This window comes from Ciona robusta, chromosome 2, assembly GCF_009617815.1.
Source record: "Ciona robusta chromosome 2, ASM961781v2".
Classification (NCBI taxonomy): Eukaryota; Metazoa; Chordata; class Ascidiacea; order Phlebobranchia; family Cionidae; genus Ciona; species Ciona robusta.
This window is the reverse complement of record NC_143236.1, coordinates 2,444,821-2,471,546: the sequence shown is the minus strand read 5'-3', so window position 1 is coordinate 2,471,546 and position 26,726 is coordinate 2,444,821. Positions and strand designations below refer to the sequence as shown.

The following is a 26,726-nucleotide window of genomic DNA, read 5'->3' as shown; positions in this document are numbered from 1 at the left end:
ACTTGAAGCGAATTTTAAGTTGCTCAAAATACGACTTAATATTTGCCATCTCTTATCAGTGCTTCCATTATAAACGCAGGAGATTGACGTGGTTATGGAACTAGAAGCTAAAGGCAAACCTGAAGTTGGAATCTCTAATCGCTACGTATTGCTAATTGACGTGAGCGGAAGCATGGATTCTATTAGTGAGGGTCAATCTTTAAGGTTAATAGACAGAATGAAGGTACATGTTTATAGGTTTGCGTATGTCTGATTACAGTTAACTACAAATTTACTTTATTTCCAGAAATTCGCCACGTTGTTTATCGACAATGCAAGCGACACTGCATGGATAGGCATCGTATAACATTTTCATGTACTGCTAAAATAAAAATGGAACTCAAGCAAATGACCGCGGAAGGAAAGGTAAGAGTATGATTAAAAATTGTTGATCGTGACTTTAATTATCTAAAGTCGATGTTGCCAATGTTTCAACTTAATCTCAATCGCAGGAACTTGCAAAGGAAGTGGTTCGGAACATTTATACCGAAAGTCGTATACCAATCTCAGCGAGGGATTGTTTTTAGCATTACAAGTTATTCAGTAAGAGTATATATAGACCATTAACATTCGCAAATGTAAAACTAAACACAAACCGGTCACTTTATTTCAGGAAACTGAAACCGTCTCGAGATTGTATTATAGTTTGCACCGATGGCGCAGAAGATGACATGATCACTATACGTTCTCGGAAAGAGTAGAGATGTTCGAATAGCATCTGACATATGCTGAGGGATTTATTGAAAAGTAAATTTATATGCTGGTAATTCTAACCTTGCAAAATATTTTAAATTACCGTGGGCGTGCAAAACTTCAAGGCTTCGTTTTTTGCGCTATAACTACGATACTTTGCCATTAGTTCCGACCCTTCTGAGTTCACAACGAAAGTGTGGGGAACGCTTGCCGCAATGAGTTCATCAGTTGAGAAAGAAATGCCAACCAATGAGGGCGTGTCTGATCCTACTGTAAAACAGCCTTTCATTAAAGGCATAATCGAGGAACCGCTGGAAAAACTTAAACACATAATGCCAACTTAAACTTCTTGCCACTCAGCGACTAATCTATTTACACTTTATTCACCAGGCGATTCAAGTAACGGATCAAAACGACAGCAGTGGTGATGACAGCGATAGTATTCCGGAAAAACCTGCTGATAATCCTCCGCCTTAAGATGAAGACGATATCATAACCAGAATAAGAAACGCGCTTATTACTGAAAACCTTTTGTCTGCTGCAGTCGCAGCTTTATAGCTATAGTTGTATGCTTTCAAATGTTATCGGTTGGTATGTGTTCTTGTTAATTGGAATCGTCGGTTTGTTTGCTGTTGCGAGAGGAGTTGGCATTGACAATGTGACGGCATTAAAAAAAACAAATCGTGTTTCCGAACGAGTATAAGAACGCACCAATTATGCCGCGGTTGCTAAATTAGTGGGAATACGACTACTTAAATTTCCAAAACTGAAATACAAACTGCTCATTTCTTCTGATTTTTAATGTACCGAAAAGAAACATCATTATACAGTGGGTGTAAGTTTCGCTATATACGTTATACCATGTTTCCTCTGTATCTTTTTTATACAGCGGTCTTGGAGCAAAACACCGTAACTAGCACCACAGATATTTGTTTATTTATTAAAACAATGCGTACCGCTCGTGAAAGCTACAATTATTTATGTGCGGCTTGTAATTTAGTAGGAGACGTTATATGAAACGACCGATGACCGTAATAACTTTGTGGGGCATTTATTGTTTGAGGCGTTGTTTTGCTGCTCTTACCCGAGACATGACGCACGTAAGAGTAATTCAACCTGACCAACAGATGCCTTTACAAAGCAAATTTGATACGGTTCAACAGACTGTTATTTATTGGATATATTATATTCAGTGCTGCGTGTATGTTTGTAGAAAAATCTAGTCTGTTGGGAAATTTATGGTAAATGTGCTGAAAGTGATTAAAACTTTAGATCATGAGCGTTAGAGCGGTGAGACAACCCGATGGCTCGGATCTCTTACGGACAAGCTATTTCTGTCAGATGAATAAGAATAATCCAAGGGTATATGAAAATAAAGACTTTTTTATAAATATGATATTTGGCCGGTCCTTTTGGTTTTTGAGTTAGTGTTTTATTAGTAATGGCTTGTAACGAGTGTATCAACTTGATTCACAGCAACTCAACGTAGTTATGGAAATGGATGCAAACCGTCCGGGAAAATCAGAAAGGCAGAATACGGTATACAAGAGGTACGTGTTGGTGATAGACGTCAGTTCAAGCATGGATCGTGTTATAGATGGACAGACAACTACTTTGCTGCAGAGGATGAAGGTTTTTTTCGTTTGAATAGATTTATAGTAGGGTGGGAGAAGATGGGACACCCTTTTCCTACATCTTTTATCTAATTTGATTATAAACAAATAAACCGTTTTCTGAAGACTTCCATAGACCGCTGTTGGCTGTTTAAAACACGACCAGGATATTTGGATATTATGTGCTGAAGGTGCCCCGTCTTCCCCCACCCTACTGTATGTTTTTATCATTACAATTTCAGGCGTTTACGAATTTGTTCATCGATAAAGCAAAGTCGACTGTTTTGCTCGGTATCGTTACATTTTCTAAAATTGCTCATGTGGCATTGGGACTGACACAAATGGACAAGCAAGGAAAGGTTTGTAGAACAAAGCGCTAAAGAGTTACAAATGTAATAAGGCCTGTTGGGATAACTCCGAGCAGGCAATTCATTTACTTAGTAATAATAATTCTCACTTACAGCAAACATTACAATTCTACAGAAAATTGCCAAGGCGATTGTGGAGACGCTAAAAGTTGAAAATGCTACAAATATTAGTGCTGGCTTGTTCTTGGCATTGGAGATGATAAAGTAAGTTTCATGCATTAACTTTTAAGTATGATCAAATCCTTACTATATTTAACACTTGTTTTGACTTTGTTTCTAAAGAGACCGAAGTCATTCTCGTGATTCGATCATTATTTTCACGGACGGAGAAGCCAACTGTGGGATTACCGAAGCAGGGCCGTTGATCACGGAATATCGAGAGAAATCACAAGAAGGCGGACAATCTTGCGTTCCACTCTCAGCTATTACTGTTGAAGGATATCTTCCTGGTTTACTGTACGAGGTATAGCAGTGGGCGAATTAATTTATATAACTTTCCAAAGACAGCGTTTATATCTAAGTTCTGGTATGAAACATGATACTTAACGTTTAACACTTGTCTTTTACCACAGCACATCCTATATACTCAAATGTATTTTTTTCATATAATTTGTTAAGATTTCGTATCATCTTGGAAGTGACGCGTTTTACTGGGTGAATGTACAAACAGACTTTGAAGCAGACATGATGATCCCACAAATAATAAGGTAAAAAATTAAACATCGTGGCAACAACACCTTTTACAGCGTGTTAATACTTTAAAAGAGATCTGACAAATATAACTGACGTCACTGTGGTGGCTACTGCACTCGAAGGAACAGAAATACAACCAGATCCCAGTTACATCGACAATGAAGTATGTCTATATCGTAATAATTCAAAATTCAAAGATAAAGTCGTATATTTCACACAGGTGGAAACATCCATATACATTCACTCACTTCCAAGTGATATAAAGAGAAACATTTACTTTTGTTTGCAACTGCCATCAAATTACAAGGTTTGGTTTCGTGCCTATTGTAGGGTGGAAAAGATGGGACACCTTTTTATTCTACTTTCCCGCACGATTTGCTAGTAAACAAAAAACATTCCACGAATTCTAAAATCTTATTCTCACGTCTGCTATATATAGACCGTTGTTAATTGTCTAAAACATGATTGGATATTTGGATATTATGTGCTAAATGTGTCCCGTCTTCCCCTACCCTATATATCGCCTGTATATAAGAATTATAAACGATTGCGTAGAACAACAAGATACCCCACTCTGACACATTGCTTATTACTTCTACTTTAACAGAAACTAAATGGAAAAATTATCTTGCGTCTCGATGTAAGATTTGTGGACGAAACATTAAATTGGAGGCGCTTTACCGATTCCATTAAACTGTGCCTTAAACCTGTGCAAGATGAAGCAAAAAAACAAACATTACTATGTGTTTCAGGTACAGGATGGTTAAAACATATTTCGAATATCAACATAAACGTATTTCCGCAGATGCTAAAACGCAGAAATATCGAGAATCGGTAGTTGCTTATGTGAGCTGCAAAAATACTATTCACACATCATGGCGATACATCGGTTCATGTATCTCCAAAGTATATGATGAGCAATGCAAGAGAGAGGCGTTGCGATATTTCACACAGATGAGAGAATGCATTAAGTATATTCGACATTTCCAAGTGACTAATTTACTCATAACTTCTGTTAATAGGAATGAAGATACAAGTCAAGTTAACCCAGGGTACGAAATGTCATATAAAACCATTAAAGGGAAGATTGAAGAAGCTGCTCGCTGTCTTGGTGAAAAGAACCCATACAGCCAGACATTTACTGGCCGGGCAAAAAATTACCTTGGGCTTCTTCAATACGCTAAAGTTTCCATCCTTAAGTAAATAAAGCACAATTCGGTGAAATTTGTTTGAAAAAAAGTAGCGTTAAAGTGCATACATTGTTCATTCTTTTTTTTTCTATTAACCATATTGTTTTGCATAAATGATTTCAGAGCCGGTTTGGCCGATTTTGCTATCAAACTATGGGGAGCATTCGCCGCAATGGGATCGTCATTTGAGAAAGAAATGCCAACTGCAAGCGGAGTTTTTAGCTCGGACTTGAAACAACCATTTATGCATCCGATAATTGAAAAAAAAAACTTGTAATGTTTCGCGAAGTAAGTGACGACAACCCTGGTATATAATTTATCGTATAATCGTCGCAAGGCGGAGCTTACAATTGAAGCGAATATTTATACAAAATTTATTTTTTAGGCACTGCGAACTGGAGTAACAACACGAAAGAGGCTGTGAGTCCGGCTTCGTATAGAAAATGCTTTAATACACGATGGTTTTTATACGTATAGTGACTTGATTAATATTTTTGTGTGTATTTTTTTAGGTTGTTCGAAGGACACAATGTTATTCTTTCGGAAACGTTGAAATCCAAGGTTGTTCGAGCCAACCTCTTGCCGAGTTTATTATCAAACTTAGGCGCACGACCAGGTATGATGGCGTCAACCCATTATTGCCCTTCATGTTATTGACTACAGTATACTATGGTATAGTACTGTGGGGGGAGATGGGACACCTTTAACACGTAATATCCAAACATCCCGATCGTGTTTTAAACAATTAACAAGGGTCTATGGGAATCGTAAGGATACGGTTTTATAATTCTTTGAATGTCCTTTGTTTACTACCAAATAGAACGAAAAAGTAATATAAAAAAAAGTTGTCCCATCTTTCCCTACCTTACTATATATATCCTAAAACTGAATGCTAGCTTCGCGTATCAATACGTGTATACTTTTAGATTGACGTTGTATCAGAAAGCTATCTGCAAGATTGCCTTGCGACGGATGAAATTTTAAAACGAGCCGACTATCTGTTATGTTAGATCCAAATGTTCGTAACTACATTTATGAAATGACAGTACATCCGGCAACAAACATTTAAAAGACAAAAAAACTATCGTGTTTGTAAATAATCTCATATTGCCAATTTTATAGTCGTCTGGTTGTTATAATGTAATATATTGCTGTGGTCCTTGCATGAACGTTTGGTTCTTTCGATTTAACAATGACACAGCAGAATGCTGGAATCCGCAATGAATAATAAAGAAAAAAAACATTTAAAAGAATTATAAAACCGTATCCCTAGAACTTCTACACCGTTGTTAATTGTGAGCACTGAACGTGTTGGTTAGTTTTGCTTATGTGAATGGCCTTATGTAATATATATTTTAGTAGGCTAAAATATTTTTATCTGCATTGTGGTTAATGCGTGGATGCACTAATAAAAAGTTGTTCAAACATTAGTTAATATTTCTCTACGTTTGAAGTTTGACTGAACTTGGTTTAAAGAAACCGGAGTTGACATTTTATTAATGCATAAAAATATTAATATTATGCCCTGGTACCTTGTCGTGCATACCCCCAAAAAGGAAATAAAAATTAACAACGTCTGGTTTAGTATAACTAGATTGTTTGATAAGGTGATAGCATTAAATAGTTGTCGCATCAGCATGCTTTTATACTTTAGTTCGAACTTTCTTAGTTTGTGTTACGACTAATAGCGTATTGTACACAGAAATGCAATCACGCCCAGCAGTGTGATTTCATATGTTAGTACAGAACGCCATTCGTTTTTTTTTTTATTTATTACCGCACCAAATATTAATAGACATATAGTAGTGGGAGAAGATGAGACGCTTTGATACAAACACTGAATTGAAGTCAGTTCAGCCCGTCAGCAAGTTGTCCCTTTTTATCTTAACGGTACCAAGCCTATACTCATCTATAACTACGAGTGGTGACTTTTCGTGGTTAATAACCTCGCAGCAAACGGTCAACCCATACAAGGGCCAGCGTAGACGGTGGCCATAAAAATATCATATAATTAGGTGATAAACCACACTAAGCATAAAGCTGGGAATTTTATGAAGTAACTACAGCATAAAGCTTGGAGTAATTGAGATTTGTTCACAACATGAACGTCAGGAAGATATTGTCAATTGCGTGGATCTATAAAGACAGTCTAATCATTGTAATGACGCCACTGCTGCTTCTACCATTGTTGTTGATCAACCAATCTAAGGTGATTGTTGACTAATCACTGCTCTCTTTCATAAGGTTAGGGCATATATCTACGTAATAAATAAGGGGTAATGCTTGGAAATTCTTGAGAAAATATTTAAAAATGTTTGTAAATTGCCTTTTGAACTGCAGGTTACAAGCTGTGCGTTTGGCCTCTGCATCATGGCTGTTTATTGGTCGACTGAAGCATGTCCTTTAGCGGTCACTTCGCTTCTACCGATCATCATTTTCCCCATGCTCGGCATAGCAACTGCAGATAACGTAAGAATATACGACATAGCATATAGCACATATGCAATGTAAAAATATCTTTAAAAATTTCTAATCTCTTCTATACCATTGTGATTCTACGGGGAGCCGTGATATGGTTCAGTTCAAATATTTTAAACCAGGTTTCAATGATGTACACGAGGCAAATTAACTTTCTATTCATGGGTGGATTGATAATGGCGGTTGCCATCCAGGAGTGGAACCTTCATCGAAGGATTGCTTTCAAAGTTTTGATGTTAATCGGTTCCCGTCCGTGCTGGTGTGTAGATTTGTTAGTGATTGAAACTATCTACTGAATTCGTAGCTTCTAAGCAAGGCGTATTCGTTTGTTTTTCTAATACAGAAAAAGAGCGACAAGTGTTTTAGGTTTAATTGATATTTTGAGTTGTGTGCACTGCAATACTGTGTATATATACATTAAGCAAAAACAATTCATTTTTTTCGACTACCCTTATCAATAAGCAAGTTCTGCAATTACAGGATTATATTAGGATTCATAGTGCTTACAAGCTTGCTCTCAATGTGGATAAGCAACACCGCCACCACTGCAATGATGGTGCCAATAGCTAGTGCTGTCTACGACCAAATGAATGACATCAAACAAGTGGAAGTAAGATGCACCCGAGCCGACTGCGCTTGAAACGGACGACTTCATCTGCTGTAATATAAAGTTCAGATTACAGAACCGTTTAAAGCGCTAAGTTGGACAAATTTAAGTTCGCTTGAAGCGCAGGAAAGTTTACGGATCGGGTGCAAGATTGCTATATACTATTAACCATCCCTGGATTTTCCAATCACTTATAAAGTCACATAAATGCGATAACATCACCTAAGCGGACACGATGTGTGTGAAAACACCCATATTATTACGACTTTCGTTGCCCCGCCACGTGAGAACAACACGTATTTTATATTATACTTCGCTCACAAATGAAAACTGTCTTTTGTGTGGCTCAATATTTATTAATCTGCTTTGTTTCATTTATCTAGAAATCAACATTTGACGAGGAGACAACTTTAAAAGGTATGTATATAGTAGAGTGGGAGAAAATGAGACACCTTTTTATTTTATTTTCTTCCATTTGGTTAAACTAAGAACATTCGAATAAAACGGTAGCCTCAAAACTTCCATACACCGTTGTTAATTGTTTGAAATACGATCCGGGTATTTGGATATTATGTGCTAAAGGTGTCATGTCTCCTCCCACCTAAAAATATATCACGCCACTATGAATATATTTTACGTCACTGGTTAATGACTAATCAAATCAAAGAGGAAAGAGATGGAATCAATGACGAAGCATTACCAAGCAAGGAAACCGACAAAGCAGGTAATTAAGCGTTCTACTCTTCAGTCTATCTTCTCGTGGCCGTAGTAGTTATAAAACGAGGTGTTCTTTCTCATACACCTCATGTCTCATGCTTACAAGTTATCACGTAGCTTGGTGGGTCATGATTTTTTTATTCTCATATATATATAGTAGGAAGGAGGAGATGAGACACCTTAGAGAACTTAATATTCAAATATACTCATTGTGTTTTAGACAATTATAACGGTCTATGGAGTCGTAAGGATATAGTTTTATAATTCTTTGAATTGTATTTGTTTTTTACTAAATAGGACGAGAAAATAGGGTTAAAAGGTGTCCCATCTTCTTCCACCCAACTGTATATACAACTCGTATGAAACCAAAAGGTTAAAGAAATAACTGCTATTAATAAGTGCATTGTCCAAGGACACATACGGCAACAACTGTATAGTATAGTGTGTCGAGTTTGCAACAGATTTGGTTTTCTCTATTATAGATATACAAGCGCGCTAACTATAATCACGCGCGGTCCAAATGCAGTGATGTAAGTGAGTTATATTTTTATTCAGAGATCCCCTTAGATGGTGTCAACGTAACAAACATCTCATGGACCGTAAGTTAACATAAATTTATTTATCGCCTCTAAATCGATGGCAAATATTATAATATTGAAACAACGAAGGACGGAATCAACAGCAAAACGTCAGCCATTAAAATACGCTATGAATAAAAGACGTGAGACAGAGCGTCAGTTAAAAAGCGTAGCTGTTAAACACAAATTATTATCTGCTTCGCATCATATTTCAGTGAATTGCTTATCTTTACAGAGGGAAAATGGCCCAAACGAGAAGTTGAGAAAAGCGATGCTGATTTCTGTAGCTTACTCGGCAAATATTGGTGGATTTGCAACTTTAATTGGAACCCCATCTAACCTTTTACTACCTGGTGCTCTCGTATCCGTGTAAGTTATGATACAGTAGGGTGGGGGAAGATGAGACACTTTTAGCCTATGACATCCAAATGTCCTGAGAACAAATACCAACGGTCTATGGGAGACAGAAGAACACATTTTTATAATTCTTTGAACTTTCTTTGTTTACTACCAAATAAATGAGACGGGAAAATAGAATGAAAATGTGTACCATATCTCTCCCACCCCAAGTATATATAAAAGCGTTAACAAGTCATGATGAGGCATCACACATATTTTGGTTTAATCAATGCGAGATATTTGTTCCTGGGGGCAACGGTGACACCTTTATTTCAATATTTCTCTTTCATTTTTTTGCTGGCATAACGACTGTTGTTAACGGTTATTTCATGCTTTTGCCTTTTTTACCTTTATCACTGTATAACCCAAGTAACAAAATAAAATGTATCTTGTATCCCGTAGTTATGGCGAAGATGCATCTGAACAAGTAAACTTCGTGTCATGGATGGGGTTCAGCTTACCTATATCGGCTGTTTGTCTTTTCTTTACATGGATATGGCTGCAGGTTCGATTCATTGGCATCCGGTAAGTCATTCTTATACATTGTTAGAATTAAAAAGGTGTCCCGTCTTCCCCCATCCCACTATACAAGGTAATTTGTAAACTGGCACGAGGTGTATGAACACCCGTGTTATAACGACTATATCGGCTTACGACCACGCAAGGATGGGGTATAAGTTACTGTTATTCTCGCGTGGTTAAGTTTAAAGTCTAATAGAACAAGTGTTCTAGATTATGCAACTGACTATGTTACGCCTATGATCTATAAAGGGTATTTATCTAAGTAATTCAACTTCGCCATGTTTCGACACCACAGACAGCTTTGGCAGAAGGGTGATAAACAGAAAGACAACCGAGTGAAAACCTACATTGTCAATTCCTACAAAAAACTAGGTCCCATATCGTAAGTATATACAGGTGTTTAGCACCACTGTTGATGTGAAGGGCGTATATGGTTAAGTGTTGTTATGTGTATAGGTTTGGGGAGATGGCTGTACTCGCTCACTTCGTGGTATTGACCGTATTATGGTTAACCAGAGATCCTAAAATTATCACTGGGTGGAAAGATATATTTCCAGGAGGGTGAGTAAACAGTGGTAAATTTAAGGCCAAACTTTAGTTTCGTAAGCTTGGTAAATATTTGAAATAAACCGGAATGACGTTCCAGTATAGTAGTGAAACACTCTTATCTCGTAATGCATTAAACATACTTTGTTAACAGAATTAGTTAACTTGTACGACCTACATTGGTGAAGTAGGTTTTACACAAGATTCTAGTTTTTAAATAAAATTGTACTTTTATGTCTTAAAATGGTTAACTGCAATAAGCAATTTTATAAATAACTAATTATTTGGTGGTGTGGCGTTACAGGTTGGTGAAGGATTCTACATCAGCCATGTTGATAAGCTTTAGTCTCCTTATCTTCCCGTCGAAAAATCCTTTCCGAAAGTCGGAGGACCCAAGTGAGCTCCCAGTTGCCTCTCCTCCGCTTTTGGAGTGGAAAACACTTCGGGAAAACTTTGCCTGGGATGTATTTTTTCTTATCGGAGCAGGACTCGCGTTGGCAAGAGTATGCGAGGTGATGTGTGTTGTTGATGACTATAGTAGACACTGCGTGTGTAACTTAAAATTTTTATATAGGAGTCTGGGCTATCCTACTGGGTTGGGGACGCCATATCTGGATTGAGTGAAATATCGCCTGCTGCGTTTGCCTTGATCATCTCAATAACATTGTCTTTCGTCACAGGTAAACCTAAGTCTGCCTTAGATGCGATGATGTATTCATAAAGTATGTCTTATGTGCAGAATTCACCAGCAATGTAAGCACTGCAAGCCTATTTCTTCCAATTTTGTGTCGTCTGGCCTCACACTCTGGTATACATCCTCTATACATTGCTATCCCTGCCACCATATCTTGCTCATTTGCCTTCTCACTACCAGTAGCTACACCTCCAAATGCAATCGCCTTCTCGTTTGGCGGACTAAAAGTAAAAGATCTGGTAAGCTCTGTGTAGGTGAAATATAATTATATATTTGTATACAGACGTATTTACGTGAATCAAACTGAGAAGTATCTACGATTAAATACTGGTGTATGGTTGAAGCCATATGAACAATCCATTTTTAACGGGTGATTTCCTACAGCGAGACTCGTCATTGGACCAGAGATTCTGTGCGAAATTGACCCACTATACCCCAACCTATATAGGCCAAGCCAAAAGATTTAAGAAGAGTTTTGCCTTATTCTAAAATCCTATAAACAATAACCCACTTTCAGATTTCCACCGGATTGGTGCTCAACTTTATATGTGTGCTCATTCTCAACGGATTTTTAAACACTACAGGAGTTGCGATGTTCCACCTAAATGATCTCAGCTCGTTCACCAATATTACTGATCTAAAATAAATCATAAGAAACCTAAATGATAGGATTGTTGCCTAAAATAAAAAGTGTCACGGTGGAAATATATGCTTTAGACATAGCAAAGGAACTGCGTTTGTATACAATCTTGGTTAAACGCGTTAGTCAGGAAAGTTTTGTGCTTGAATAGCTTGAATGCTGGGTCATAAGAAACCTTCGTTTAAACTTGTTGGTGAGGATCGAACGTAACGCATTGAGCTGACTATTTTCATTTTACCGACCTTCGCATTGTTGTTCACTATGAAAACACACACTAGAAAGAGTTGCTCAGTCTAAAACAAATATGTCGGATACAATATGCCCGAAACCAACAACCACTCCAGCGGTGTATATTTAAATGACATTTGTGACCGCCCGACTACTCGAATACACAGCTATACTGATATGCTTGTTTGTAAAAGTTTCGTCAACACAACCTATTGTATTACCTCGCACTTTGAAACAAAGCTAGTCTTGAATTAAGTTCGGTCCTATGGCTCAGATTACTTTACCCCAAGAAGCTTTAGTTTTTTAAAATATAATTAATGTATAAAGTTACCGTAGAACATATAGGAAAGGGCAAGATAGGACATGGAGAAGGGCAAGATAGGACATGTTATCCTTCGCCTTTCCCATTTGCTTATAAGCAAAGAATATTCAAAAAAGTATTTAACTGTAGCCCCGTAACTGTTGAAAGCGTTGTTCACTGTTCAAAACACGATTAGCAAATATTGGGTTTATATGCAAACGGTATCCCATCTTACCCCACAGTACTTACAACTTATTATAGAATATAGAATATAATATTCCGATTAATCAGTAAAGGTGAGGAGGCTTAAGTGACGTCATGAATGTAAATATAATAAGACAACCCGATGGTTCAAGTCAAGACCTTCTGCGAACAAATTATTTCTGCCAGATTAATACATCTGAAAAGGTGCTGTGATTCTCTTTTGCTTCGGTCTTAATATACTATTACTAGAATGTAATAAAACGGTCGGTTTCTCCGTGTGTGTCGTAAACTGTGGAATATTTTGCATGGTTAGGATCTGGATGTTGTTCTGGAAATGGAAGCTACTGGATGGAAGAGGAAGGCGGTCTGTAAAAGATACGTATTGGTGATAGATGTCAGTGGTAGCATGGACTCTGTTGCGGGTGGTCAAACTTTAATGCAAAGAATGAAGGTATCGTTAGCATATTAATTTAAAACAGACATAATTTTGTAAGTAATTACTTTTAGACTTTTGCAAGGCTGTTTATAAACAAGGCAGCGACTTATTCATGGCTCGGTATCGTTGCCTTTTCCAATGATGCCCACGTAGTGTTACGACTCACACAAATGAACAAGCAAGGCAAGGTAAGCACAGGCTGTATATAAGGCTGTGATTAACCAATAAAACTAATTTAATTAATATGTACCTATCTCTTACGGTTTGATGCTAACCGCATAATATGTAATAGGAAAAAGCCACGCGAGCCGTGCAAACTCTTAGAACCGAAGGTCTAACAAATATCAGTGCTGGCTTGTTCTTGGCATTGGACCTAATAAAGTAAGTCAACGGGTTATGTTTAATTTACGCAATAAGCCGTAAACTGTTTTACCATAAAAACCATACGCGTATAAGAAAACTCTTTTATTCGTGACCTGTTATAAAGTATAACCAAAACGAAACTGGTTTCTAAAGAGACCGAAGTCATTCTCGTGATTCGATCATTCTTTTCACGGACGGAGCAGCCAACTGTGGGATTACCGAAGCAGGGCCGTTGATCACGGAATATCGAGAGAAATCACAAGAAGGCGGACAATCTTGCGTTCCACTCTCAGCCATTACTGTTGAAGGATATCTGCCTGGTTTACTGTACGAGGTATTCCTATAATACGAATTGTTTCCTAAAACCCATTACAGCGTTACAGTCATTTATATATATTGATTAATATAAAAAGATTTCTTATCATCTTGGAAGTGACGCGTTTTACTGGGTGAATGTACAAACAGACTTTGAGGCAGACATGATGATCCCACAAATAATAAGGTAAGTGGATAATATTCCTGTTTGCTTTAACACTTTTTGACGGTTGTTATTATTTTAAGAGAGGCGACTTTTATAACTGACATTACAGTGGTGGCGACTGCGCTTAGGAAAGTTGAAATAAAACTTGATACCGGCAATCAGGTATATAGGCTATAAAGTGAAGGCATGGGGATGTGAAGAAATAGATAAACCTAAATTCTGTTACTTAGGTGACAACAACCACGTTTATCCATTCACTTCCAAACCGCATTAAGAAAAACCTTTTGTTTCGGTTGCAGTTACCAGAAGATTACAAGGTTTGGTTATATATGCACTCATATCTATTAAAATGTCTAATTTTGCATATAGTATGATGAAGAAAAATGGAACGCCTTTTACAATCTATGGGAAACAAAAAAATTTCAAAGAATTATAAAACCGTTTCCTCACGACTCCCAAAGACATTTAATTGTTTAAAAACGATCAGCATATATTTGAATATTATGTGCTAAAGATGTCCCATCTTACCCCACACTACTATATAATACCCTAATGTGTTTGCTTTTCCACAATTCAAGAAATTGGATGGGAACATCATCTTGAGTCTGGACATCAGCTTTATAGATGGAAAACTTTCGCCAAGAAGTTTCACCGATTCTGTCCAACTATGTGTTAAATCCATGCAAGAAGCAGCCATAGAATACGGAGTTTCAGAACACGGTGAAGAAGTCGATTTAATTTTGTTAAAGTGATAACATTAATCAAACACTGTAATGTTTATCGCAGAGCCGGAGGAACTGCAGAAATATCGAGAATCGATGATTGCTTACGTTAGCAGCAAAAACGAGGTTGATGCATCATGGGTGTCAATCCGTGAAAGTATCTCAAAGGTATTCGAAGAACGGTGCAAAAAAGAGGTGGCTAAATGCTTCAACGGCATCAGGATAAACTACATAGAGTAAGGCGTATAGTAGTGTTTGTATATCAAACCTGCAGTAACATGCATCAGTAAAATGTTCGTGATATAGGAATGGGGACAAAGCTAGCGCTGTAGAGGAGTTGTTAACATCACAAAGATTCATTGAAAGAATGATGGATAACTCTACTCGTTGCCTTGATGAAAATGACTTATACAGAGAACAGTTAACGGACAAATCCAACGTTTACCTGAAACACCTTCAACACGCTCAAATGACTATCGAAAAGTAAAACACTTCACATGTATATTTTTATTTTAACATATTGGCGCCCAATATTGACGGTTACTTGACTTTTATTTGTTGCCAGCTAAAAACATTTAAGTTTAAACCTCCTGGGTAGTCAATACAACCTAGCCTATAACCGGAAATAATATTTAACCATCACCCGAACTCTGCTTTTCATTGTTTTTAATTATGATTTAACTTTTTTTTGTATATGTTAAGCGCCCATGATCAAAGTTTTAATACGAAATTATGGGGAGCATTCGCCGCAATGGGGTCGTCATTTGAGAAAGAAATGCCAACTGCAAATGGAGTTTTTAGCTCGGACTTGAAACAACCATTTATGCATCCGATAATTGAAAACAAGCTTGGGAATGTACGCAGGGTAAGTATATGCTAAAGAAGAAAATCACAACTATTTTTTAGTTTTATACGCATTCAATAAAACTAACACTAGAAGATGTTTCAAAACAAACAGATAAAAGTTCTATTTTAAACTTTTATTTTTAAACAGACACTAAAAGGAAAACGACAAAGAAAGATTCCGTGAGTTCTATAGTATGCTGCTATATGCTCTGTATTTATATTAACATCCTAAAAACATAGTAAAACATTTGTTGTTCTTAGATTCCTCAAGGGTTACAATGTTATAATCTCTGAAAAATTAAAAGGAAAGAAAGTGGGTGAAGATCAGTTGCAGTTAGCAAGCTTTATCTCAAACTTAGGTGCAAGACCAGGTAGGTAAAATAATATTCCTGTATAGGCATACATGGTAAAACATACTATCGATATTTGCCCATCGATGTATGCTGGGGAAAGATACACAGTAAGCTATTTTTGCAACTGTTAAACACGTTTCAGTGTCCAGCGCTACAACATTTCGATCCTACGGCCCTCAAAATGCCAACGTGTTAATGGTTTGCAGTCAATCCGATTTCGAACGCCAATCGCAGCTGTTTTTGGACGCTATAAAGAATAAGGTAACAAATAAAACGAGCAGGTTGATAACTTATGTCTGCACAAATTATTACAGTACTACAGCCACATATAGCAGAATAGGGGAAGATGGGACAGTTTTATTTTCTCGTCCCATTTGGTACTAAATAAAGAAGTTTCAGTTAATTATAAAACCGTCTCACGTCACGACTTCCATAGATTGTTGTTAATTGTTTAAAACGCGATCAGGATATTTAAATAATAAGTGCTAAGACGTTCTCTCCCCCCCCCCACCCTGCTATATATCTTTGCAGGTTCCCGTTGTATCTGAAAAGTACCTGCACGATTGTGTTGCAGCTGAAAAGGCCTTAAAACGAAGAAAATATCTTTTGAAGTGTTAGTCGCTAATTTTAATATAAAATTGTGACCGGTTTACATAATTGTAATAAAGTACAGCATGAATTTTAGACGGTGTTAATTGATCTAGCACAAAAAGGTGACACAATTACCACGTTGTTTTTTCCGCAATGCATTTTCGCCTGTAATACTTTATCGGTTGTTAGAAGTTATAAAAGTAGTTGCATTTCCACAAAGTGAATTAGATTTTGAATCTGTTGACAAGTTGCCAGTCGTATGAATATGCAATGATAAAGTAAAATACCAATAGGTAACTGATAAATACGACAGTCAACATTTTTTTACTACCTGAGTGTCTTAATTAAAAGCCAACAGAAAATTCTTTTGCAACAGAAAACATGGTTATTTTTGTTATAACTGTACATTATGAACTTCACCTTAACATCTTCTTAGAGAAAAGTAAGATGTGAAGGGAATGATAAAACCACTAAAAAAGTGGTAAAACTTGCTTATTCACTTTTCGGTACAGTTTAATTTTACACCATAGTAACTTTGCTATGAAACTGTTTGTATGTATGAATTGTATCCAATAAGAAAATACATGATTCTGCCGATTGGAAAAGTAAATGTTCAAAGATAGCATGCCAGCATGCTTGGTGGAAAGGAAGAGCTGCCAAAAACTGACAATTTGAATTTACTGAGAACTGACAGCTGAATGTCTTCATGATGTGTAAATATAAAGGGAGGTAGAAGAGATATCTCAAGAAAAAGATATCCTGAAGTTCCCTTGTCACTGTGTCCAGAAAGAAAACTAAGACCCCTAATGCCACACAAGGTGTATGAAGGGGGTAAATCAAGGACCAATCAAACTTGTGCAGTATTTTCAGTCCGGTTGGTAAATTGGTAGTTTTGGTAAATGTTCTATTACTAGCACCTAAAACAAAGTAGTTTTTAGTTTTAAAAAAAAACAAAAAAAAACATCCATTTAGATTCTTTAAATTTTGCCAGAAATTCAAAAACTTTAAATTCCACTTTTACAGTATATTGCCTAGTTCACTCACATATTCCATCATGTTGTTGTTGGTTAGTTTTCTTTTTTGAAGTCTCCACTGTAGACCAAGCTGTCAATAGTTCAATATTAAACCTCATGGGAGGAAAATCACTATTAACCTAGTAACTGTGGATTGATCGGCTGGATGTGGAATTAAACAGTCACTGTTTTAGATTCAAATGTCACAGGAAATGAATTGGTTTATCATTATACTGGTCCAACCCATTGAATATATATTCAGAGACAAAGAAAAATATAGTAAATCTTGCAACCTTATGATATAGTTGTCGATTCTCCCATCCCAGTGCTTTACTGACACTTGACTTTGTACGCTTGTTTAAACAAACAACTGGCCAAACAGAACAGCCAAGAGTACAGCAGCAACATAAGCAACCTAAAACCAACCACCGAAAATTGACAGCCAACATTCGATCAAGGATTTTGTTCACCCTGCTTATTGTGCTGCTGTATTCCTCAGGTGCAACCTGCACAGTTTGTTTGAATGTTTCAATAATCATAATTCACAGACAATCCATACATAAGCTTATATGCAAATTTAATGAGGCAAAGCCGTTTCTCTTTTTTTAACAAACTGTTTCATAAATAAATATTAAAACCATCCAAGGCTTAGATTAAGATTCCCATAAACGCATTGCACAGAAAGTTAAATATTACCCGAAACCAAACAAAATGGAAACAATTATATTCAAATTTTGGTAAAATATAACCCGTTTCTACTTATGTATACAAATATGAAATTTTTACCTTACGATTACGATAAAAATTTAACCAGTTCTTAAGTTCTCACTCACCTTGCCCACTAATGAAGAAGGGAATTCAGTATTAAATTTGTTGGTTAAACCAAAACTAAATAGAAAAAAAGTGTTTTAAATACGAGACAAAATAAGTGGTGATGAATTTTACATTACAGCAGCTAAAGAAATATACAACAGGATAGCCTTGCTGGTTACAGAGGCATAGCCTAGACTGGTCGTTTTGGTCCGCAAATTTTTGAATTTCTGGCTGTATGAATCACTAAGAATCAGTATACACTATACAGTAACATAACAGAAAGACAAAACCAAGTTAACAACAATATGTGCATAACTGTAAGTCTTCACTACATTGTTTGGCATGCTTTATAAGATAACTCAACAGACCGAAAAATCAATAAAATAGAATGATAATTTATTGATTTGTATTTAGTATAGTACAAAATAGAACTTGGCAGAATTTATTGCTTGCTTTAATAGAAAACATTAATTCGGCAGATAAGTACACCTATTGCTAAAATCAATGTGGTAAAAAACTTAAAATGCACTGCCATATATATGCGTAAATTAAAGCGATGAGATATTTTATAGGAAAAATACAGTTATATTCACTTACACAGTGATATGACCAGAACCACGGATGATAATTGGATCCGGAACAATCACAAGAGGATCTTCAGGAGCAGCATCCGGAACAGCAGCTTCTTCCACTACTATTTCATTAAAATCATCTGTTTCCATATTACACAATATGATAAAGCAGACCTAAATTGTACGACTGAATTTTCTTCTGTGTAAAATATAGATATATGAAACTGTAACATTATTAAAGTTACACACAGATTAATAGACAGTGAAATAAAATATTGCAAGGATTTTATGGCACATCATATACCATGTGAATGATATTTTCGCAAGATTTAAAAAATCATTTGTAGGAAATATATGGAGAACCACAAGTGACTGATTTGTTCAATACGTGTTACTAAATCAAATGGAAGGTATATAATGAACATCCTATAGCAATAACAAAAAATTGGATTTAACAAAAAGAGATTAAAAACTTATAGATATGTAAATGATTGCAGAGCTATGTTAGGTGATATTTCGAAGAACTCGTCTAACATGTTTGGTCTTCATTTCATTTAGTGCTTCTTCCAAAACACGTGTCATGTTAATTAAATTAACAGGGTCAGTTTGTAAAAGTTTAGAGTCATTATGATCACCATTCTTGGTGTGAAGTTTAAGCAATATCCTCGGTTCAATTTGCTGGTGAAGTGAGCGGGTTGCAACTTTAACATCTAATCTCCATTCCAAGTCTTCATATGTAGGTAATGTTGGACTACACTGAGCTAATGTTGCTCGAGTGGTGTTGTTATGGTCAACAAAAACTTGTCTAAGAAGCTCCACAGTTGAATCTTTGAATTGTAATGTCAGCAGTGAGTTATGGAAGTCTTCGGCTTTAGTCTTGTGCTTGGCAGCCTCAGAGAAGAGTTGCATTAATCCCATAACAGCATCTTCAACAACTTTCGGATCAGCGGCCAGCTTTTGCGCAGCAACTCGGAAAATTTTACTTTTTATTCCATTTGTGAGAAACTGAATAGCGAGTGATGCAAATTCTTGTACAATGTCATCATCTAACTCACGAAGAAATGAAAGATGTTCAATGTTTTCCGGGGACAATTTAAGCAACATGGTGGTTGGTACTACTAAATTAAAGAAAAACAAACTTGTTATTTTACCAAGATCTTCCTGTTTTCAAAATCAAGTAATTATTGCAGAATAGTTTTGTTATAAATAATAAGGCAAATCACAATACACACATTAATAGGAAAAGTAGGTTTTTACTGTTTTAAAATGATAATGGTATAAAGATACAGGGCGACATGTTATATGTATTTTACAAATAGAATAATAGTTTTACACCACTTGATTTATTGCAAGAATCTCCCTCCTGCACGTAAGACGTTAACTGGCCGCTAAACGTAAAAACTATAGCAACCCATATAACTATTAATCTTCAATTAATAACTCCAAACTACCAACCTCTAAAAGTTTAACACTTTTCACCGGCCTAACCTGTAACGTAGTCAAGGATCCTTCATGAGCCGTGCCTTTTAATCTCACTACGAACCGCACCACGGGAACATATTTACACAAACGTTTTCTCTGTCGCGAAATTTATTTAAAGTACTTGACATCATTTTAAGAAAGAAACATTAATTTATCTGCCAGAGGGCGATAGGTTTATTTATTAACATTGGGGGAGTTACATGATTTCATCAAATCATACACTTTTGGCAAATATTTTGTATTCGTCGCATGAAGAATAACGATTGAAACGTAAACTTAATGTTCGCGACAAATATAGCTAAATCTGGCAGTTTTAATATGATTCAGCAAACAAAATAAGCATCTTATGATTATATATAGTGGGGTGGGAAAAACGGGACACCTTTAACACATGATATCCAAATATCAAAATCGTGTTTTTAACAATTAACAACGGTGTATGTGAAAGTCGTGAGGATACGGCTTTATAACTCTTTAAATATTATTTGTTCACTACTAAATAGAGCGAAAAAAATAGAATGAAAAAGTGTCCCATATTACCCGACCTTACTATACTATACGCGTGAGTTTTTAGCACTAAAGTTCCATTAAGTTAAATGGTTTCGTTTAACAGTGAATTCTGATAAAAAATAATTTCTGATTAAAATGTGTTTATTCTACGAACGCAAAATATATGTCTATAATCTATAGGAATAATTTCAGATACTCTGTCGCGTTCCGTATGCTTTATTTTTGTTCTTACATCGGGTCAATGTTACCTTCGGGCCAAGTTAATGGAGAATTGAAGCAGCGTTTGCGTAAACATATAGTTGAAGAGGGATTTCAAAAGTGCAAGCAGTCAATTGCTTCATGTGCAACAAGCTATAAACAGTATGCATGTTGTGGCATAATAGAGCCGTGGAGAGAGGAGGGTAGAACGAAATATTCTGGTGGCTTTTTATATATAGCCTAAAGCATATCTTTATAAATTGTTCCCGTTTACTGCAGATAACCAGAAGTATATATTAGTTTTTCAGCGATTAGGCCTCGTGTATTACATGTAAATTGTAAGGAGCAATAAGCCTATAGCATCGTATCTATATAACAGAATGAAAATAATTTGTGGTCTTATCTTATTTTCGACGTTTGCAATCATCTTTGTTAGCGGTAAGTTTATTTTCAATTTTTTTAAAAGCATCGACTGTACAGTCTTTAAATAGAAACGTATTTACTCCCGCCCAACTTGCTTAACTCGTTATTTCTGCGAGACGGGGCAACGAAGGCTTTTACAACGTGGGTATTTTTTACACACCTTGGGCCCGCGCTTACGAGTAAATATATTTTTGCAGGTTTGAATTGTTGGACATGTAATGTCTTGGGTGGAAACAACGTGTGCAGAAGAAGTGGTGGACTAAGAACCTGCTTCAATAACCAGGTTGAAAATGATATTACCGATGCACGTGCACTTTTATGTTTGTATAACACTGATGTTGCAACCTATAAATGCCCATGCTGTAATATAACTCGTTCCATATAGACGTTTTTGTCGGGACTCCCCAAAAGTTGTTTTACCTGAGGGTATACATAGTTGATGTCATTTAACTTTAAACTGTCGTTCTTGTTTTTACGCTATATTTTTTGTAAATCTCAGATTTGTTCAATGTGTACTGGCATATTTTTTTTAATCTTTCTGACTTCTGTATCGCAACACACCCTTATTATAGTTGAACTCTCTTAATTGCTGTAATCTATATACAGGTTTGTTACAACGAAGTACGGAGGCGTGGGAATACAATAAATATTAGAAAGGGATGTAAAAACTCTGGCGTATGTGAAAATCACATTATGCAGGTAAATTACAGCGTTATAGTCGTTCATCGTTTTAATGTTTGTTGTTAGAATTTCGATTACGATTTAACGCTATTTTGTTATTTCAGTCAATGTCAACCCCAAATCCTAACAACCAATGCGTCAACGGACCGAATTACTTTTGTTCATGCTGCTGCGGAAATTCCGTGTGTAATTCGAACTGGCTCACATGCGTAACAGGTATATATACATGAAACGCACGCGTGGAAGTGCATCGAACATGGATGTGAAATAATGTGTAACTTTTTTAACCTCGCGTGCGGGGAAACGAAATCTTAATACGGGTGGTCTGTTTCACACACCTCATGCCCTCTAGAGTGGTCTGTTTCACACACCTCGTGCCCTTTACGTTTACCACGTATTTACCCATGGGTAATAATTATCTTTGTGCGTAATTATTTTTTAGGGTAATTTTTTGCGGGCGATTTTTACATAATGTATAGCTGATAATTTTAGACAACTTTATTAGTGACCACTATGAGTTGAAGTAATTGACTTAATGACATAAAGTGTCTTCCCGACGATGCAAGACACCCACAAAGGTATAGCAGCGTATAAGAGCTTTGAATCTGCAAACTTCTGGCTAAAGGCAGACAACCCACTTTGGTTGTAAACACGGTTAACTTTTTAGCAGCAGGTTCTGTGGCACCGACTGTGAGTACCACAGTGCCGCCAGCCGACGAAGGACTAAAGCGGTCGGACATTATCAACATACAGGACTCGTGGAATACATTAAAGGGGTTCGGTTATGAAACTGTAGGAATGCTTGTACTTCATCGGTATGTAAAGTTACTCACGTAAATGTTTAAGTTGTTTATGCTGCAATAAGCGTGTTTAAAAATAACGTTCAAATTTGTCAGATCGACCTAATCGGTCAATCCATTGATATGATATTTTACTGTCGGCCGTGGGGTGAAACATAGAATACCGTTAGCACCTATACATGCAATGTTTGGTGATTTTGTTTTTAACAATGAACCTAGCTCTTTCGATCAGAGTCTTGAAGCTACGAATATATAAGCCTGTAAATATTCTTTGTTTACTTTCAAATGGGACGAAACGAAAATGTGGTCTGATAAGGGCTTCAAGATTACACCAAAGCTGTATATGATCTGTGTCGTTACACAAGACAACACATACTACATTATACAAGGCTGCGTTACATAAGACCTGCCTGCGGCGCTTACAACAGCGAGCTGGAAATCGATCGTACCGATCAAAAAGGCATTAAAAAGATATAATGCACGCGATACACGTATTACTGTGAAGCTATAAGACAACTTATTGGTTGTCCCTAATAATAAAGCTGTCTTATGGTGTTCTAAACATTCACATGTATTTCTGCAGATTGTTTAACGATGCACCACAGACACGATATTTATTTTCTCAACTAAGCTTGTCCAGTAATGAGAGTTTTACATTGGAGCAAATGCGAAACAATTCTCGCGTGGTGTATCACGCTAACAGGTGCTGGAAAACGTTAATTTTTTTGTACATTTTTTTGGTTTTACAGTACCGAATTACCGTACCGTATGTGTAGTACTGTGGGGTAAGATGGGATACCCCATGTTTTCTGATTTTGTTTTAAACAGTTAACAACATTATTATACAGTCGTAAGGCTGCGTTAACTTTATATATAGTAGGGTGAGGAAAGATGGGACACCTTTAGCACCTATAATATCCAAATATACTGATCGTGTTTTAAACAATTAACAACGGTCTATAGAAGTCGTGAGGATATAGTTTTATATTTCATTGAATGTTCCTTGTTTACTATTAAATGGGACGAGAAAATATAATGAAAAGGTGTCCCATCTCCCCCCACCTTAATATACTTCTTTTGTATGTTTCAATTTGCAATAATGCCTTTGTAAAATTCATTTCTTCACAGGGTCGCGCGGGCTGTGGGGCGCTTGGTTGATCTGATCGAGTTACCAACTAATTTCACTGATCACTTGGTGTGGCTTGGCCAAAGGCATGCGTACCATGGAGTCGCACCCGTGAATTTTGACGTGAGTTTAATGTTGTAAAAGCACCTGCAAGCGTTAAAGGTCGATGAGGATTGGCAATTTTAAAATTCATTTTACCTTCGCATTTATTAGTAAACAAAAAGTATTTACAACAAAAACTATCCTGTAGCCCTGCGGCTCTAACAAAAGGGTTTTTAATTGTTAAAAACGCGGCCAGATATTTTTAGGTGCTGACGTATTCCATCTTTTACCACAGTACTATAAGTATAAGCATATTTATTAAACAACGTAAACTTTGAATAATTCAGACGTAGTTTTAAACAGCTTGTGTATACTTGACTATAAAAGATGCGTGTTATGCTATGTTTTATTAAAACATAGTTACCTAACGTACACGCGCCTACAAAAAACGTACACGCGCCTACAAGAATTGTTTCGTTTAAGTATTTCTATCATAAAATCGAATATATCTAAGTTTATCCGATATAAAACTGCCTGTGACTATGTAAAGTGTATATAATTACGTTGTAGATTTAAAGCTATTGTTTTTGTTACAGTACATGGGCCCTGTGCTCTTGGAAACCATCAAAGTGAACTTGGAACTTCCAAGCGACTCGCCTACTCTGTCAGCATGGGCGAAAGCATACGGTGTTATTAAGAACGGCATTAAAGATGCGATCATTGCAACTTATGCTGAAGGTTAAACTACGTCGAAGTACCCTGAAGCCTTACTATATATTGCTGCTATATATATAGTAGGATGGGGGAAGATGGGACACCTTTTCAATCTATTTTCTCGCCCTATTTGATGGTAAACAAAAACATTCAAAGAATAATAAAACCGCAACTTCACGATTCGTTGTTTAAAACACGATCAAGAAATTTGGATATTATGTGCTGAAGGTGTCCCGTCTTCCCCCACCTTCACTGGCGTCGATTTATATGGTGCAGGGTATGCAGGCCTACCCTGACAATTTTGCAGGGGTTGCAGCAACCCCTGGATTTTCAAATTATTAAAGGAAATTATTCTTAAATTCTTCTTAAATAAATATATTTAACTTTATCAAATAATTCCTTTATAGTAGTTACGCAACACCTTCATTCTCCCAACGCATAAACTAGCCGTTTTTGTACCCTGCGCGGTTACCTATAACGGCTGCGTGTTACGTCAGACAAGTGTTTACGTCACATTGATAATCGCAAAATCGCCAATTGTTACAGTAACAATTATATTATTGTGTGAGAATGTAATGTTTACTAGTCATTTCTACCTTTTAAATTTTGTCTAACGTCTACTTCCAAAGCTGCTTTTCTCCCGAAGGCAATTCGAATTAAACTTAAAACACGCGGACCAGGAGAAAATTAAACTAAAGGAATAGGTGTTCTTTTTCTAAGACGCGCACATGCCATGAATCCCTAACAACAGTTGCGTGTAAAATCAATGTAATTTGGCTGTTAAACGTGCGAAAATGAACTACCTAAATCGGGTCGGTCACTGCTTTATATTTATATATGATATTTTCTTCAGCCAAGCAACATGTTTGTTACGAAATAGTAAGGATTCACGCGTGGATTCATTACGACATAATGACAATTTACACGTCGATTATTGCAACATAATAGCAATTCACACATTCATTAATTAGCCTACATGTGAAACGTTATTCTCGCTCGCAAACCTTATCCTGTTAAGTTCGTCTGTTAAAAGGGAGATCGTGGCGGTGCCGGTAATGCTCCTTTGATCGGTGATAGGCGAACGCAGCTTTGATCGTGTGTTGTACAACATGATTGACGCATGTTTAATTAATTTTTTTTGTTTTCTCGACTTTTGTTAAAATGATTTTTTTAAACTTCATTGCGCCCGTCAACCAACACAAAATTGTTACGTGTTCAATTGTGATGCGAACAACTTTTAGTTTTATGTTGCGCAATTACGAGTTTTAAAGTCAAATGTTGCATTATAACCAATATTGTGACGCAGAGAATTAACGTAAGATATTGCGCAATGCTGCACCTGTCAGTTGAATAATGTTACGTCATACGCGGTATTGTGATGTGGTCCATTATCGCAACGGGTTACAGTGCGTTTGTATAATCAACGTATTGGCAATTATATGATGATATTTACATGTCATATTGTAAGTTTTTTAAACACTTACCCGCAATCAACTGCCAGACTTATGTCATACCTTTTCTATTGAATGCCGCACACGTTATATGCGTGGTTTTACTTGTTCTACATATACCTACTTTCAGCTAACATAGTGTAATGTCGCAACCCCTACGTTTTTATAAAATCGACGCCACTGCCCACCTTATACTATATTTAAGTCAAAATGTTTGCAAAATAAAAATTTTCCGATAACCAAAATGTATACATACGCAATGTACTAAAAATAAATCGTAAGTTCAAATTCCGTGTTGGTTTGTTACTTTATCCATGTGGCAAAGTCGGCATTTATAGAGTGATACCCAATCTATCACTTTATAAAAGATCTTTATATACCGTATAAAGCAGATATTGTTTTGACGTCATTGAACTATAACGTTACGGATTAAACTCCAGGTGAAGCATAATTTGTAAGTTATTATCGGTTTAATTTTGTATTCTTCCGGTTATAGGAAAAAATAGTTTCTACAATACATGACGATAATACTCCATAGGACAAATCAAATGTTGCGCAAATACAATATGGGGGGCTACAATATATAATTATGTTTTGTT

At 36.4% G+C, this 26,726-nt stretch overlaps 7 protein-coding genes across 10 annotated transcripts; 5 read left to right on the top strand and 2 right to left on the bottom strand.

The window, feature by feature from the left end:
* The first annotated feature begins 253 nt into the window (after positions 1-253).
* On the top strand, positions 254-10,019 carry LOC149740047 (uncharacterized). Of its 2 annotated transcripts, XM_089871398.1 has the most exons (17): positions 254-405; positions 492-582; positions 653-786; positions 1,123-2,094; positions 2,209-2,364; positions 2,588-2,704; positions 2,829-2,917; positions 2,996-3,176; positions 3,332-3,420; positions 3,479-3,569; positions 3,627-3,713; positions 4,014-4,158; positions 4,212-4,377; positions 4,429-4,605; positions 4,720-4,884; positions 4,982-5,016; positions 5,109-10,019. In XM_089871398.1, exons 4-15 carry the CDS (start codon positions 2,008-2,010, stop codon positions 4,871-4,873), a joined length of 1,539 nt encoding a protein of 512 aa, XP_089727524.1. In that variant the 5' UTR covers positions 254-405; positions 492-582; positions 653-786; positions 1,123-2,007; the 3' UTR covers positions 4,874-4,884; positions 4,982-5,016; positions 5,109-10,019. The 2 variants fall into 2 exon arrangements, with proteins under 2 accessions (XP_089727524.1, XP_089727522.1); XM_089871396.1 differs by having other exon boundaries at positions 4,212-4,605.
* On the top strand, positions 6,698-9,904 carry LOC149740048 (solute carrier family 13 member 2-like). The gene is made up of 9 exons (XM_089872074.1): positions 6,698-6,805; positions 6,937-7,065; positions 7,197-7,333; positions 7,555-7,684; positions 8,065-8,098; positions 8,349-8,405; positions 8,954-8,997; positions 9,212-9,345; positions 9,778-9,904. Exons 1-9 carry the CDS (start codon positions 6,698-6,700, stop codon positions 9,902-9,904), a joined length of 900 nt encoding a protein of 299 aa, XP_089728200.1.
* A 152-nt stretch (positions 10,020-10,171) lies between the features above and the next one.
* LOC149740046 (Na(+)/dicarboxylate cotransporter 3-like) lies at positions 10,172-12,148 on the top strand. Its single transcript, XM_089871462.1, has 6 exons — positions 10,172-10,279; positions 10,354-10,458; positions 10,748-10,955; positions 11,018-11,123; positions 11,183-11,376; positions 11,655-12,148. The coding sequence occupies exons 1-6, from the start codon at positions 10,176-10,178 to the stop codon at positions 11,781-11,783; spliced, it is 846 nt and encodes a 281-aa protein (XP_089727588.1). The 5' UTR covers positions 10,172-10,175; the 3' UTR covers positions 11,784-12,148.
* Positions 12,149-12,427: 279 nt separating this feature from the next.
* Positions 12,428-16,724, top strand: LOC149740045 (uncharacterized). Of its 2 annotated transcripts, XM_089871381.1 has the most exons (16): positions 12,433-12,714; positions 12,824-12,961; positions 13,018-13,134; positions 13,239-13,327; positions 13,463-13,643; positions 13,723-13,811; positions 13,871-13,952; positions 14,021-14,107; positions 14,369-14,510; positions 14,577-14,748; positions 14,819-14,995; positions 15,215-15,377; positions 15,507-15,538; positions 15,620-15,729; positions 15,854-15,972; positions 16,243-16,724. In XM_089871381.1, the coding sequence occupies exons 1-16, from the start codon at positions 12,625-12,627 to the stop codon at positions 16,327-16,329; spliced, it is 1,875 nt and encodes a 624-aa protein (XP_089727507.1). In that variant the 5' UTR covers positions 12,433-12,624; the 3' UTR covers positions 16,330-16,724. The 2 variants fall into 2 exon arrangements, with proteins under 2 accessions (XP_089727506.1, XP_089727507.1); XM_089871380.1 differs by having other exon boundaries at positions 12,428-12,714; positions 15,854-16,724.
* LOC149740044 (cysteine-rich hydrophobic domain-containing protein 2-like) lies at positions 16,316-18,896 on the bottom strand. Its single transcript, XM_089871472.1, has 5 exons — positions 18,726-18,896; positions 18,149-18,203; positions 17,609-17,821; positions 17,347-17,406; positions 16,316-17,219 (listed from the first exon to the last, which is right to left on the bottom strand). The coding sequence occupies exons 1-5, from the start codon at positions 18,848-18,850 to the stop codon at positions 17,169-17,171; spliced, it is 504 nt and encodes a 167-aa protein (XP_089727598.1). The 5' UTR covers positions 18,851-18,896; the 3' UTR covers positions 16,316-17,168.
* Positions 18,893-20,310, bottom strand: LOC149740043 (COMM domain-containing protein 2-like). The gene is made up of 2 exons (XM_089871469.1): positions 20,156-20,310; positions 18,893-19,818 (listed from the first exon to the last, which is right to left on the bottom strand). Exon 2 carries the CDS (start codon positions 19,802-19,804, stop codon positions 19,205-19,207), a length of 600 nt encoding a protein of 199 aa, XP_089727595.1. The 5' UTR covers positions 19,805-19,818; positions 20,156-20,310; the 3' UTR covers positions 18,893-19,204.
* Positions 20,311-21,149: 839 nt separating this feature from the next.
* On the top strand, positions 21,150-26,415 carry LOC149740042 (uncharacterized). Of its 2 annotated transcripts, none has more exons than XM_089871456.1 (8): positions 21,150-21,328; positions 21,511-21,596; positions 21,920-22,012; positions 22,099-22,210; positions 22,665-22,809; positions 23,378-23,497; positions 23,923-24,043; positions 24,559-26,415. In XM_089871456.1, the coding sequence occupies exons 1-8, from the start codon at positions 21,271-21,273 to the stop codon at positions 24,703-24,705; spliced, it is 882 nt and encodes a 293-aa protein (XP_089727582.1). In that variant the 5' UTR covers positions 21,150-21,270; the 3' UTR covers positions 24,706-26,415. The 2 variants fall into 2 exon arrangements, with proteins under 2 accessions (XP_089727582.1, XP_089727581.1); XM_089871455.1 differs by having other exon boundaries at positions 21,151-21,328; positions 22,662-22,809.
* The last annotated feature ends 311 nt before the right edge of the window (positions 26,416-26,726 follow it).

Excerpts from the sequence above, each read along its gene's own strand:
- LOC149740045 (XM_089871380.1), top strand. The coding sequence starts at position 12,625 with ATGAATGTAAATATAATAAGACAACCCGATGGTTCAAGTCAAGACCTT. Across the intron at positions 14,749-14,818 it reads ATCAGGATAAACTACATAGA|GAATGGGGACAAAGCTAGCG; the intron begins GTAAGGCGTATA and ends TTCGTGATATAG. Across the intron at positions 15,378-15,506 it reads AGCTTGGGAATGTACGCAGG|ACACTAAAAGGAAAACGACA; the intron begins GTAAGTATATGC and ends ATTTTTAAACAG.
- LOC149740043 (XM_089871469.1), bottom strand. The coding sequence starts at position 19,804 with ATGTTGCTTAAATTGTCCCCGGAAAACATTGAACATCTTTCATTTCTT.
- LOC149740048 (XM_089872074.1), top strand. The coding sequence starts at position 6,698 with ATGAACGTCAGGAAGATATTGTCAATTGCGTGGATCTATAAAGACAGT. Across the intron at positions 7,685-8,064 it reads ATGACATCAAACAAGTGGAA|AAATCAACATTTGACGAGGA; the intron begins GTAAGATGCACC and ends TCATTTATCTAG. Across the intron at positions 8,099-8,348 it reads CGAGGAGACAACTTTAAAAG|AGGAAAGAGATGGAATCAAT; the intron begins GTATGTATATAG and ends ATCAAATCAAAG.
- LOC149740046 (XM_089871462.1), top strand. The coding sequence starts at position 10,176 with ATGTTTCGACACCACAGACAGCTTTGGCAGAAGGGTGATAAACAGAAA. Across the intron at positions 10,459-10,747 it reads AAAGATATATTTCCAGGAGG|GTTGGTGAAGGATTCTACAT; the intron begins GTGAGTAAACAG and ends GTGGCGTTACAG. Across the intron at positions 11,377-11,654 it reads GACTAAAAGTAAAAGATCTG|ATTTCCACCGGATTGGTGCT; the intron begins GTAAGCTCTGTG and ends ACCCACTTTCAG.
- LOC149740042 (XM_089871455.1), top strand. The coding sequence starts at position 21,271 with ATGAAAATAATTTGTGGTCTTATCTTATTTTCGACGTTTGCAATCATC. Across the intron at positions 22,810-23,377 it reads GGAATGCTTGTACTTCATCG|ATTGTTTAACGATGCACCAC; the intron begins GTATGTAAAGTT and ends GTATTTCTGCAG. Across the intron at positions 24,044-24,558 it reads TCGCACCCGTGAATTTTGAC|TACATGGGCCCTGTGCTCTT; the intron begins GTGAGTTTAATG and ends TTTTTGTTACAG.
- LOC149740044 (XM_089871472.1), bottom strand. The coding sequence starts at position 18,850 with ATGGAAACAGATGATTTTAATGAAATAGTAGTGGAAGAAGCTGCTGTT. Across the intron at positions 17,407-17,608 it reads ATCGACAACTATATCATAAG|CTTGGTCTACAGTGGAGACT; the intron begins GTTGCAAGATTT and ends AACTATTGACAG. Across the intron at positions 17,220-17,346 it reads ACAACAACATGATGGAATAT|GTGCTAGTAATAGAACATTT; the intron begins GTGAGTGAACTA and ends ACTTTGTTTTAG.
- LOC149740047 (XM_089871396.1), top strand. The coding sequence starts at position 2,008 with ATGAGCGTTAGAGCGGTGAGACAACCCGATGGCTCGGATCTCTTACGG. Across the intron at positions 2,918-2,995 it reads TTGGCATTGGAGATGATAAA|AGACCGAAGTCATTCTCGTG; the intron begins GTAAGTTTCATG and ends TTGTTTCTAAAG. Across the intron at positions 3,714-4,013 it reads AACTGCCATCAAATTACAAG|AAACTAAATGGAAAAATTAT; the intron begins GTTTGGTTTCGT and ends CTACTTTAACAG.